This window comes from Cheilinus undulatus, linkage group 15 (genome assembly GCF_018320785.1).
Source record: "Cheilinus undulatus linkage group 15, ASM1832078v1, whole genome shotgun sequence".
NCBI classification, from domain to species: domain Eukaryota; kingdom Metazoa; phylum Chordata; class Actinopteri; order Labriformes; family Labridae; genus Cheilinus; species Cheilinus undulatus.
In genome coordinates this window covers 44,020,449-44,033,587 of record NC_054879.1, presented here as the reverse complement: position 1 = coordinate 44,033,587, position 13,139 = coordinate 44,020,449, and the positions used below count along the sequence as shown (strand labels likewise).

At 38.3% G+C, this 13,139-nt stretch overlaps 1 protein-coding gene across 5 annotated transcripts in view; it reads left to right on the top strand.

Annotated features, from left to right (window-relative positions):
- The window catches only part of xirp2b (xin actin binding repeat containing 2b), a 60,015-nt gene that overhangs the window by 31,873 nt on the left and 15,003 nt on the right, over positions 1–13,139 (top strand). For 2 of the 5 annotated variants that reach the window (XM_041806744.1, XM_041806745.1), the window contains exons 4-5: positions 10,999–11,127; positions 12,960–13,049. In XM_041806744.1, the coding sequence (XP_041662678.1) occupies positions 11,002–11,127; positions 12,960–13,049 (216 nt within the window). In that variant the 5' untranslated portion in view covers positions 10,999–11,001. Of the gene's footprint in view, positions 1–6,366; positions 6,517–10,196; positions 10,361–10,998; positions 11,128–12,959; positions 13,050–13,139 lie in introns of those variants that run through there. The other 3 variants (XM_041806743.1, XM_041806746.1, XM_041806747.1) reach the window with 3 other exon arrangements.

Genomic DNA, 13,139 nt, shown 5'->3' with positions numbered 1-13,139 from the left:
GGAAGTTTTTTCTTCAGAGGTCTCTAGAGTTAGAGGTATGAGATGTGACTATCAGTGAAATAAATGTCCTAATTTAAAACAAACTCCCTCACTGTAGCACCACCCCACCACCTCCCTCAGTGCTGAGCCTCTGAGTGAAACATAAACAAGCTAAAGGAGATGCCGTTCATCCGTGTAAACACAGAGCTAAGAACAACAAACCCAGTGGGAGGTTTAATCCACTTTCTTTTTGAATGGACATTTCAGTCAGACAGCTCACGTTTAAAATCGCTCACAAACACATCACAGCAGCAGAACATGTGTTCGGCATAAAACACATTTATTTTACATACTAAATTTTTGAAAGTGAAGAGATAGCACCTTAACCCACCCCACCACCAACACCTGTGTTAGAGCCTGCAGGTGAATGCTGGTGTGGTGGTGGGTTGAATGGGAGGGAGCCACTGGAAATCCTGCAGCTTAATTGACCACCAACCTAGGAAGAGGAATGTCATTCCCAGCTCTGACATCCGACCTCTGGGGTGAACAAAACGCAGCAGAAGTCTGCAAATGATGACTTAAGCAGGTTAAGCGCAACATTTTGGGATTTTACTGAATATCTACACATATTTATGACTTTTTCATGGCTCCAGTTTTGAACCATTACACCTAAGAAGTCTTCTGAGAGGTGTCCAGGACAACTGGAGAAACAGTGTGGCAAATCAATACAGACAGACAGACACCTATAGTTGTAAGATGTTTTCCAGGTGGGAAACCAGCATAGCTTGAGTTGTCTGCCTGAACTCGCAAGCAGATGCCACTCCATTACAAAGTTACAGCAAGTAAAATACAAAAAAGCTCTGAAGGAAGTATTAGTTGGCATATTCCATGTAGTGCAATTATTCTTTGCAAGATTTTTTTGTACTCAGCACTGATACCCTACTTTGTTTTATTTTAGTCACTTCCAAATGTCTAAAACCCATTGTTCTGACAATGATTCAAGCCTCTCGGTGTGCAGACTTACCGAGCTTAGAGTTACTCAGAGGAGTTTCAGACACGGCTTCCTATTCTTAGTGTTTGTTCACAGTCCAGCCTGCAACTTCTGGAGCAGGAAATGGACTTGATTTTGGAAAAAAATGTCTAAACAGGTATTGTCAGATGCATTTGCACGCAGGTGTCTGTTTTACATACATTACAGTTTCAATCAGGGGAGACTTAATGAGAGTTTGACAATAATTTATTTTACAAATTGAATGAAAGAGAATTGTGTAAAGTCCTTGGCGATTAGACTCCGCCGTGACGATATCATGCACTTGAAGGGGTAGTGAAGCAAACGGCAGGAATAGGATACCCCCCTATGGAGTCTAGACACTGGTGGTGGTGTTGAGAGATGCATGATCAGATATGGAGGCGACTTCTGAGAAGCTGCATAGGAATGCAGGATAAGACGAGCAGGAGACCTGTAAGGATCTGGACTAGATGCCGAATAACTGAATGGAGGTGGCTAGGGTGGAGGAGCGTTGCAGCATCTGCACAGAACGACTGGCTGACTGTGAAAGAGAGAATGACAGATTTAAAATCTGACAGGTGCATGATGATTGGACGAGCAGGGTTGTGGCAGAATCTGATTAGCTGAGAACCTAGGAGAGTGAACGCCCATAACCAGCTGATTGTCAGAGCGGAAGGAGAGAAAGAATGGAAAAGGGAGAGATGTGAATTAGGGCTGAACAATTTGCAAAAATAATCTTATTGCGATTTTTTCCAAAATAGCGTGATTGCAATTTAATATGCGATTATTCTTGGGTTAATCTTGTGTTTTTTGTGACAAATTCAAGAATAAATAAATCCATAAATAAGACCATGTGTATTGAAACCAATGAAATTATTTCCGAAGTAATTAATCCATGGTAGCATGAATCTAAATATGGTGGTGCAACAAGCTTTAAGCTATAAAGGAGGTGGCTTGGGTGGAGGAGGTGAGGCTGGCTACATGCTGATCACAGCTGGGGTATGACTTTCATGAAGTAACGCTAGGCTTCATTAGCTTTAGATGGAATGAGAGAACTATTTTTGCTCGTATTGCAAATGTGATGTCATTTGCTTTGTTTAAGGGCGTTATCATTTTTATGTCACTCATTTTGATTAAGAAAAACATACATAAAACACAAAAAGGAGGGTTTTTGTAAACCATTACAGAAAAATTGACACTTGAATGTTTGCATAATGTGCATAAAATATCTGCTACAAAAAAAGAAAAAAAAAAAGATTCATTTAACTGGTATTTTGACACATTTTGAGTCAAATAAATATAACTTTAACTTTTGCGACTGGAAAATTGCAGCAGGCCATATTGCGATTTAATCTAATTTGTGATTTAATTGCCTAGCCCAGAATGAGTGGTGACTGAAGAATGGGCAGAAACGGCCTTACTGCTTGAACTTTAGCTGCGCCCCATTTCACTGCGTATAACTTCTGTCCACTGAAACACAAGATGACAATTTCACTTCTGCTACAAACTGAAATCAGAACACCGACAATACGAAATCCAGTCCCGGGGCTCCATATTCTGCATTTTTATGCAGAAACTATAAATACAGATTAGTCATATCATAATCCTAGACTCAGACAGTTTGAAGATTATTTTTATGGTGGTCTTTTATTGGTTGGGACATTTATTTTGCAACAGGAAGTGTTTGGAGAAAGAATGAGGGATTTCATGTGGGGACTTGAAGTTTTGCCTGGGCTCCTGCTTGACCAGCTGAGCTTTACTGGTGTCCAACCATGTGTTTTATCATAAGTTCAAAGATGGTTGTTGCTGTGCTGGAAATGATGTGTTCAACTTTCTGAAGCTGAGCTTTAAGCCCCCTGGAAAACAGCCACAACACGCCCACCTTTCAGATAAGGTCGCCTTTCAGCCTACCACTAATTAGAAAAGGTATAAATGTACAACTCCTGGCCTTCATTAGAATGGGCAAGTTAATAAAAGCAACACCTTCTGTCCAGTGTGTACCAACAACATAATGAGCTGTTTTAACATGCCTTCCTCCATCACAGTAATCATTTTATCTCATTAATAAAAGCTCTCTTTACTTTGTTTGCCTCAAACATGACAAACCCATGTGTTTTTGAGTATCGCCATACCAGAGTATGCAGGCGAAACTCTGTCAGCCTTTGTTTTTTTCTCACAAATCTAATTAAACTTTGTAATGTAAAGGCGTCTCCTTCAGGCTTCGCTCTTATTTAATCAGGATTTGTGACAAAGAGCCAGCAGATATTTACAGCAACAGTCTGGATGAGTAGCTGCAGAGGGAGCGAGTTTTACAAACTAACACTGAGGCTCTCCACAAAACACTTGTGTTGGTTGGCAGTCAGCCCTTTTTTCTCAAGAGGGAGCAACCAGGGGTGTAGTGCCTTGCTTAAGGGCATGTTGAAAAAGCACAGAGCATTTACTCAGTCTGTTTGTATTCACTGTATATTTTTCATTGTTTCCTCTCCTCACAATGGTTCTTTGGGACATCCTGGCATTGCACAGCTCAGATGAATTGTGAAATTATTCCGTTTTTAAAACACAGACTTACTCTGCACAGAAGAAGCCTGTACATAAAGTGGTCCAGCTTTTGGATAAGGAGCTGCTGGATTTTTTAGTATTTGCATCTTTTAAAATTTAGGTACCCAAATGATTAAAACCCTTAATATATTACTCTATACCAGTGATACTCAACATGTGGTACTTTTATGTCTTAATTTGAAATATTATTCCCCCAGGAAACCTTAGAAAAGGGAAACTTTGACCTCAGAAGTTAAACACATTAATCGGTTTGTTTAACAGACTTAAAAAGAGGGCTTTAATTGTCAGACTTAATTTTCCCATTTTTGCCAAATTTATCCCATTTTGTGCCCCTTTTCACCCAATTAAGCTACCTTTGCCATTAAAAAACACTTTTTTCCTTTTTTTCGCCCATTTTTGCCACTTCTTTTTGCCACTTTTTCCCCATTTTTGCCCTTCTTCACATTTTTTTGCCACTTTCTGCCCATTTAAGCTACCTCTTGCCATTAAGTACCCATTTCTTTTCCCATTTTGCCACTACTTTTTGACACTTGTTTCCCATTTTTGCCACTTTCAAAATTTTTTCAACCACTTTTTGCCCATTTAGGCTACATTTTGCCATTAAATACCACTTGTTTCCTCATTTTTGTCCATTTTTGCAATTTCTTTTAGCCACTTTTATCCCATTTTTTGCCCATTTAAGCTACATTTTGCCATTAAATACCACTTGTTTCCTCATTTTTGTCCCATTTTGCAACTTTTTAGCCACTTTTATCCAAGTTTTGCCCTTTTTCACAATTTTTTTGCCCATTTTTGCCACTTCTTTTTGCCACTTTTATCCCATTTTTGCCCTTTTTCACAATTTTTTGCCCATTTAAGCATCCTTTTGCCATTTTAATACCACTTGTTTCCTCATTTTTGTCAATTTTTGAAACTTTTTTGCCACTTTTATCCCATTTCTGCCATTTTTCACCATCTTTGCCCATTTAAGTATCCTTTTGCCATTTTAATACCACTTGTTTCCTCATTTTTTGCCCAATTCTGCCAGTCTTGACTGCTTTTTGCCCATTTTAGTCTCTTTTCTCTAATTTTTTTTGCCAATTTTGGCCACTTCTTTTTTCCCCCTTTAACCTATTTTTATTGCTACTTCAAGCAGTTTTTGCCATTTTTCACCACTTAGATTGTGGATCTTGCAAAGGTATTTTTCAACAGTTTGGCTCTTTGGTTGAGCAGGGTTGAGTAACACTGCTCTATACTATTTATAACCAGGAGGAAATACAACAAGTATCCATTGGTAAGGACAAGTGGAATACACACTGAAAAACACAGGAAGGTTCCTGGTTCAGAGCCTCTCTTTGTGGAGTTTGCATGTTCTCCCTGTGCATGTGTGGGTTCTCTCCGGGTACTCCGGCTTCCTCCCAACACCAAAAACATGCTTGTTAGGTTAATTGGTGACTCTAAATTGGCCGTAAGTGTGAGCTTGCCTGGTTGTCTCTCTCTATATGTCAGCCCTGAAATTGACTGGCAACCAGTCCAGTCCAGTCCTTGCCTCTCGCCCAATGACAGCTTGGATAGGCTCCAGCCCCCCATGTGACCCCCAACAGGATAAGCATGGAGAAGATGGATGGGTGGATGGTTGCTGATTGATGCAATTTTCAATGGACTGAAAAATAAGTATTTTCAGTAGGCTAAAAAGTGAAAACAGTCAAATAAATAAAGAGAACAAGTCTTAAAATATTGATTCAATTACATTATGAAACTAAAACTATTATTTTATGTTGCTAGGAAAACAAGTTTCCCCTCCTAACAACTGTGTTTACTCATAAAAACTCAAACGCCTAAATTTCTGATTTATGAAACTACATATGAAAACATTATCTGACTTTATCTTCACCTAATTTATTGCAGAGAACTACATAAAGATCTTTATGTATATTCTTGTATATTTTTTGTATATAACATCTCTAATAGATATTTGAAATAGGAGCTTCCTGGTGTGCGGACTTATCTCCTTTTCTTCAGATTTCTTTTATGATAATTTCTTCATCTTGCCTAGATTTAAGGGTAAAATTATTCCCAGGTTAATTTACATTTCTAAAGATCAGCAGGTGAACTGGATCATTTGTATTTCAGCCTGATGTGCTTTTGCAAAGCAGGAATCTTAGTGTCCTTTTTAAAGCAGGTGCTCTGCGGACTTGTAGGTATGAGTTACACATGCTGAGGATGAGCGGGGTTTTGCAGATGCCTTTCAGACATGTCTGGTCCACACACTGGCCTGGCTTCCATGAGATACCGGAGTCTGGCTGGCGCCGCCGTATCCAGCTGAGCCAAACAAGACGAGCTGGCTCGCTCTCCCACTCACTCTGAGGTGTCTCTTGTCTCATATTTACGGCCCCTTTAACCCTCCTCTCCTCACCAGAAAGCATTACATCATTGACCCCAATTCAGACCATGGCCAAGACATTTCAGCACCCTTTACTGTCACTGGAATTTGCACCTGACCAGTGTCTATTTTGATCCATGAGCAGTGAAGAATGAGAGATTCTCCGAGTATTTGCTGAGGATTTGTTGGTGCATAATTTGGCATATCATGACAGGCGGTAACAGCTGCTGAAGTATGCCGTGCACTCTGATGGAAGCTGTGATGATGAAACCAGGGTGACCTGATTTATTAGTACACAAGTGTCTGCAGAAGAGTCACAGGAAGTTCTTCGAGATGGATTTTCAGGGGACTTGACATGAGAGGCACGGAGGCCTCTCCAAAAAAAAAAAAAAGGGTCCGTCTTTTGGAAGTGGGCGGAGGGTCTAAAATAAAATCAGCTGTCACTGTGTGCCCGTTGGACAGAGTTGAACACATAGTACTGGAGCTGGTCTCCAACACTGACTGGGATTTGCTTTCGGCTTGGAAGGACCCTGCAGGCCGGGGGTGCTGTGGCCTTTGTGTGGGATTTCTACCTGCTGAGCTCGTGATTTTATTAATTACTTACCTGGTAGGTGATTGGCCCTTTGAGAGCAGCGTTTGTGTGCTTTTGTCTACAATTTAGTGAAAATTTAAATGCTTTTGCCTTTTCAACCAGTTTTTTTAATAACTAGCGTAAAATATAATCCACAATAAAATCTTGTTTTGAGATCTGCAGAGAAAACATGAAAGGCTTACACTGAATTTATGGTTCCGGTATAGACGGTAGAGCTGCGGGGGATTTGACTGTGACTAAATGTTGAATTAAATCTTGCTTTTTGTCTTAAAGAGGGATCAGATTTATGCTGTTGATTTATTTAGGATGTATGGAGTGAGCTGCTTTGTTGTTTGAAGGAAGGCCTGCACCTCAGGGTGCTCTGTTGTTCCTCTTGAATGAAGAAAACTGAAGAGTCTTCATCAAAGATGGCCCAAACATAAGATTATCAACGCTGTTTATGTGGAAGGAAGCCTTGACCTGCCAGCTTTCCTTTTTATTTTACTGAGAAACACGACCCGTCATGGTTAAGTTTAAAATAGTCATGATTTATTTTAGCAAGTACATGGCGCCGGGATTACTTCACTTTCTTGTTATTTGAGCTCTTAGCTTGACCTAACGTGTCATTAGATATCCTCTGACTGTTGACAGATTTTTTTTGGCAGCAAATTGTAGTTCCTCTCTTAATAATTTACTGTCAACAACTAACAGGCATATGCTCTGGTGAAGACGTTTTGCAGATTTTTTTACTAAAAAGTCAACAGCTGAACTGAAAGATGTGGCCCGAGTGACTTTAACGGTTTCTCTGAAAGCGTTGCGTAAATCCTGTTCTGTATGCATCCTAATGGACTTATTGGTTTACACAAACATACCCGCCATTCCTCCATGTCCAAAATAGCTCATCCAGCAGGGCTGTGAAGAAACAAATCAAAAATGACAAAATAAATATACCAGTGGAAAGCAGTGGACCAGTAGCTGTTAAACAGAGGCATTCGCCTGGAAATTCAAAAAGAAGCATTGCAGTAGTTAATTTAACCACAGAGAAATACCAGAGCATTGAAAAAGATTTAAATGTGCCTCAGAGTAATTTAGGTTTGAATGCTTCACCAACATAAAAACAGTTTGGATTCATATGTCAGCCTATAAATTGTACCAGCACATTTATATCCAAAAGAAACTGAGGTGTGAATGCTTTGAATTCACAAACAGGAATGTCGAGTCAGCAGCATTCGAAAGCTGTGAAGAGTTTTATTATTCAAAATTCACTGACAGTCTCTAGAGCGCACTGAAACACCTTAATAGCCGTGTTACTGAGAGTCTGGACTGCAGCATCAGACATAAACAAGTAAAATATCTGCGCATATTCCCAAATGAACACAACACATCACTGCACTGATTGGATCTGCAAGCAATGCCCTAATAGAAGATATTTCTCTTTTTCTATCTGACAGAAATTAATGCTAATGCCCAGGGCTGGCCATGGGGGGGCATTACAGGGTCCATCCTAGCTTCAAGCAATGCTATCCAATTATGTTATGAAACCTAAATATTTGCCATTACTTTTTTAAAGCAAGAAATAAACTTTTTTTAAATCACATCATTTCTTCTCAAGGAGTCATGCATCCTTATTTATCTCCACACATTACTGTTAGTCTAGTGGTGAGTGTTAGCCAAGCCAGTACTTGCACAATTGTTAGCTAAGGCATTTAACTAGATAAGATAAGATAAGATAAACTTTTATTGATCCCCAATCGGGGGAAATTTGGTGATTACAACAGCTCGACAAGAGAGAAGTAGAAAATAAAGTGAGCAAAACAATACCTAAATACAGTATAACTAAAATTAGCAATACTAAAAATAACAATAAAATATAATATTTACATATTAATATGTGTACACCTTCGCTTGTGGAAGGAAAAGACCAGATTATAAATAAAAACACACATTGTGTATGGTATTGATGTGAAAGAGGGACTAAACATTCCAGTAACATTACACATTTAAAAAATAATAACCAATTCACTGTTCAGTTTGAAGTTGAAATAAAATGCACACTTTGGAAGGTGGCTGCAACAGCTTTGGGCCTGAGGGAGTATATATACAAGTGTTCTTGTATACTCTAGGGCTGGGCAGTTATCAAAATTTAGCTCAGATTGCAATACTCCCTGATGCAATTTTCACATCTAAGAAGATGCAATTTTCTTTCTTTTTTTTTTTTTAACCGAATTGTGTTTCAAAATACCAGTTACATAATTTTTTGAAGTGGAAATTTATGCTATACACATAATGCAAACACTCAAATTAATTTTCTCTAGAAAAATTTGCCAAAAATCCTGCTTTCATTGTTTTTGTAAATATATGTCTTAGTAAAATTGAAAAAAGAAAAAAAAATCCCCTTTGAACAAAAGTTCATATTGAATTTGCATTGAGTTAAAATAACTGCAACTAGATATTTTTTCAAAATTGTTCAGCTTTAGTTTAAAGTACCAGATATTGTGTTTGTGGTATTGTTGCATGCTTGTTGAGAAATACATAAAAGGAGGATCTTTAAAATATAATCTCACATTTAATGGTTGCAATATCGGGGGGGAAAAACACAATTAGAATATTTGGTTCAGCACTACATTTGACACAGGCAATAATGAGCTTCTAAACTTGTTTATTAAACTTCAACACTTCATTGGCAAAACTGTCAAATGCAGTTAAGGTAGCTGATGCTGACACTACCGTTTGTATACTGAAATTAGTAAGTCACCTTTGGAGGGCCCCACTCACTGGGCCGCTAATCCCTTCACATGGTCTAAACAAGCAACTAAGACCACTGGCAACCAGATAGATGATTTCTTTGTAGTATTTTATTATTCCAAAATCACAGCCACGACGTAGATGTCTGTCAAAAATATTGACTGCCTTTTACCTCATTTTTTTTTGACAAATACTCTCAGAGATCTTTACATTTTAATGTGAAGAGAAGTAGTGTTTTATATTATGGTCAAGACAAGATTCACAAAGAGATAAATGATACTGTTTGTCCAAGGGGGGGCGCCACAATCACCGCAACAAAAAGTTCCTTAAAATCTTGTAAAGCTAAAATGACACATTCTTAAGCTGAAAGTGAACGTCTGTTACAGACTTTGAATTAAAGCAAGCATTGCAACTGAAAATCCTATACCTCTGAATATTCCCACTAAAAACAAAAATTAATTCACTTTTTGTTTCAAACATTGATTCATTAGAATATATAATGTAATATTATGCTGGCATTGGAGCAAAACCTCCTAGCTCTAAAATCACCACTTTCCAGGGAATAAAAATGATAATAATTTAACACTGAGTGATCATAGTCAGCATCTTTTTGACACTTTCTATCACTAAGGAGACAGAGCTTATAGACATTACCTGTACAGGAATAGACTGTAAATATGGCAGGTGTAGCCAAAGGCTAATTTCTATTGTCTTAGTGTTGCTTTGTGTGCACTCAGGCTAAATCATTTTTAGTATATACATCATCATTATTGCTATCTGCAATGGAATGGAGCATTTTACATTAGTCTTACATTAAAAAGCCTTTTCTTAAGCTTATGATGAATTCAGCAGCCCAAACAGAAAGTGATCTGTTATAGCAGAGCTTTAATTGCATGTGTTTACATCATGAAGTATATTGTGTATTACTCCTTAATAATTCATAAACATACCATTGGCTATCTGTACCTTAGCTGCTGGCAGTGCAGGTATAACCAGGGCAGGACTTCCTGAAAGAGTTTTAACCCAGAGGAACCGGATTCGCTCTGAGGACTCAGAGGTCATCCCACTGACCAACTGTGAGGCCATGTACCAGGCAGCTGTCTCCAAGCGAGCAGACACCACCTTCCCCAGCGGGGTACTACTGCTTGTGCATGGACATGTACATTTTCAGCAGCTATAACAAGCAGCTCTGCTGCTTAACAGAGTTTCATGCATCGCAGAGCACATTTGTTAAATAGACACCATGTTTGGGGTTTAATATCATGTTTTTCTCACTTTCCTGTTGTTTGCTGAGAGCTTTTTGCAAAATTCTGGGCTGCACAGTAGCTAAGCTACAATTCTGTCACCATCATTGTTGGTGTTGCTGTGCAGTATTAGTGGAGGTGATGACAGTTTTGAAGCTGGGGAAAGGGGTCAGCAGTCTTGCATATGCATATAAATAGGAGAGAAACATGAGACCCCCCCCCCCCCCCCACACACACCACCAGCACCACCAGCAGAGAGAAAATAGAGGAAGGTTGCAGTAAACATAAAATACTCTTGGCTTGACTTTGAAAGAGCTTTAAACTTTCCTTATGTAAATTTGATAAACAGGCTATTATGTTTGTTAATGTATGTGTGGAGAGAGAGAGAGAGAGAGCAAACAGCATAAAGCATTAGCTTGACAGCAGCCTGCACTGCATGCACACCAGACAGAAGAGCCCTATTAAGCATCAGTTTGATTTCAGGTCGTGTCGGAGAGGAAGCAGCTAATGATATTTCCTGCTTCATTAGGTCATGGAGGAGTCGGAGGTCTGTTCCCTGCCTGGGGGACTTGCCAGTGTGAGGAGGCAATTTGAGACCCAGGAAACTGCAACTTCACACAATGTAACCCAGTTCCACTTTCATCACAGAACCGTGCAGGTACACGTGTAGTTCACATTTAACACGTTAAGAACATGAAAGAGATAACTGCAGTCATTTCCTCTGATCCCGAGCATGTTTAGCCTTTAATGGGAATCTGCAAGTAAAATACACACCGAGTATGAACTCAGAGGGTTGTGTTACAACTGTGACATCAATATTAGAGAAGGGCGCATGGGTTAAAATATCTCGCTCGCCATTTCTTACAGCTTTTATGAAAATGTCGAGGGTGCTTTTATAGCACTCACATTTGAGTTGACAGTGACTTCACAAAGCAATGGGGAAATGTCTTCTTAGTTTTCAGTGTGAACAGCTTGGCACCTTCTTTGTCATCTTGCCTCTTTCTGCAATTAGTAATTTCAAACTGCAATGAGCAATCTATTATAGCAGGGGGGTCAAACTCAATCACAGCAGGGGCCGGATTCTGGATTCAGGTCTAACCTGAGAACCAGGGTCACCAGTAATAAAATATGAAAAAAAATCAGCACCGCTGATAAATGATTTTGAAATTAGGGAATATGAAGTCAAAGATTGGAGTTGAAAATATGAGATAATATACAAAATAATTAGTTAAAAAGATCCAAATATGACTTATAATTCAAAACGATTAATCTAAAACAGGGGTGTCAAATACAAGGCTCGGGGGCCAAATCCGGCCCATGGAACAGTTAAATCCTGCCCCCAATTTTATATCATATTTCTGCTATAACTAGCCCATCAGTCTGAGGTCTGCAGATTTCCTCAAGTACAAAAATGTGAACTTATCCTAGATGATTCAAAATATCCTTGTTAAGTCAAAAAAATCTGAAAAAGTAAAGAGAAAAAATAATTAGAAACGAAGTCAGGAATGTGGGAAATAAATTAATTTGTGTTTTCCCATTTTCAATTTTGCATCTCACAATCAGACTCAAACTTAGGACGATGACTTGTTATTTCATGCATTTAGCATTTCAACTCATTTTGACTTCTTATATAATATTTTGAGCTTTGAACTTTTTTGAGATTCATAATTTTAAATTTCAAGTCATATTGTGACCTTTTTAACTAATTATTTTTCATTTCATCTTATATTTTGTATTATATCTTATATTTTCTAATATATTTGCCTTTAAAAAACATAATTTCTCAATTTCAATTTCATTTTTTGACATTTTTGAAATAATAGATTTACTTTTCTCAGATTGTGAGCCTTTATACTTATCTTTTTAACTTTTGAAATTTCAAAAATATTGATCATCAGTGCTACATTTATTTATTTTTTTTGTTTGTTCATTTTCATATTTTATTACCTGTGAAAGGAGGTTGACAGTTTATGGTTAAAAAGGTGACCCTGTTAGGCCCTCAGGTTAGACCTGAATCCAGAATCCAGGCCTGCTGTGATTGAGTTTGACACCCCTGATCTAAAAGCTCAAAATATTATTTAAGAAGTCAAAATTATGAGTTGAAATGCTAAAAGTTTGTCCTAAGTTTGAGTCCTAATTGTGAAATGCAAAATTGAAAACCTTAAATTAAAACACAAATTAATTTATTTTCCAACATTGCTGACTTTTTATCAAAATATTTTTACTCCTCACTTTTTCAGATTTTATGACTTTACAAGCATATCTTAAATCAGTTTGATTTAAGATAGTTGACACCCCTGTTTTAGAGCATCTTCTCTACATGGTACTCAGCCGTGTACTAAGCTTTGACTGGAGGAGTGGAGTGATCTCACTTTTGTGTTAACAGCTAGTAGAGCGAAAATGAGAACAAAAGTGTTACCTGCATCTTCTGTTGTGAGCTGCAAACACAGTTTCTCACTGTGTTTGATCACCGCTGTCATTTCTTAACAGGAAATGTCAAACTCTGAGGTGACGGTGTCAGGTGGCAGCAGGCAGGTCCTCCCAGGCAGTCAGCAGCTCAATGTCAACCAAGAGACCATGGTTGGTACTTTTGTCTCTGTGTTCCTGCAGGAAGTGGGATAATGCTTTGCTAATGTGCTTTATTTACTGATTGCCTTGTTTAGTAAATAT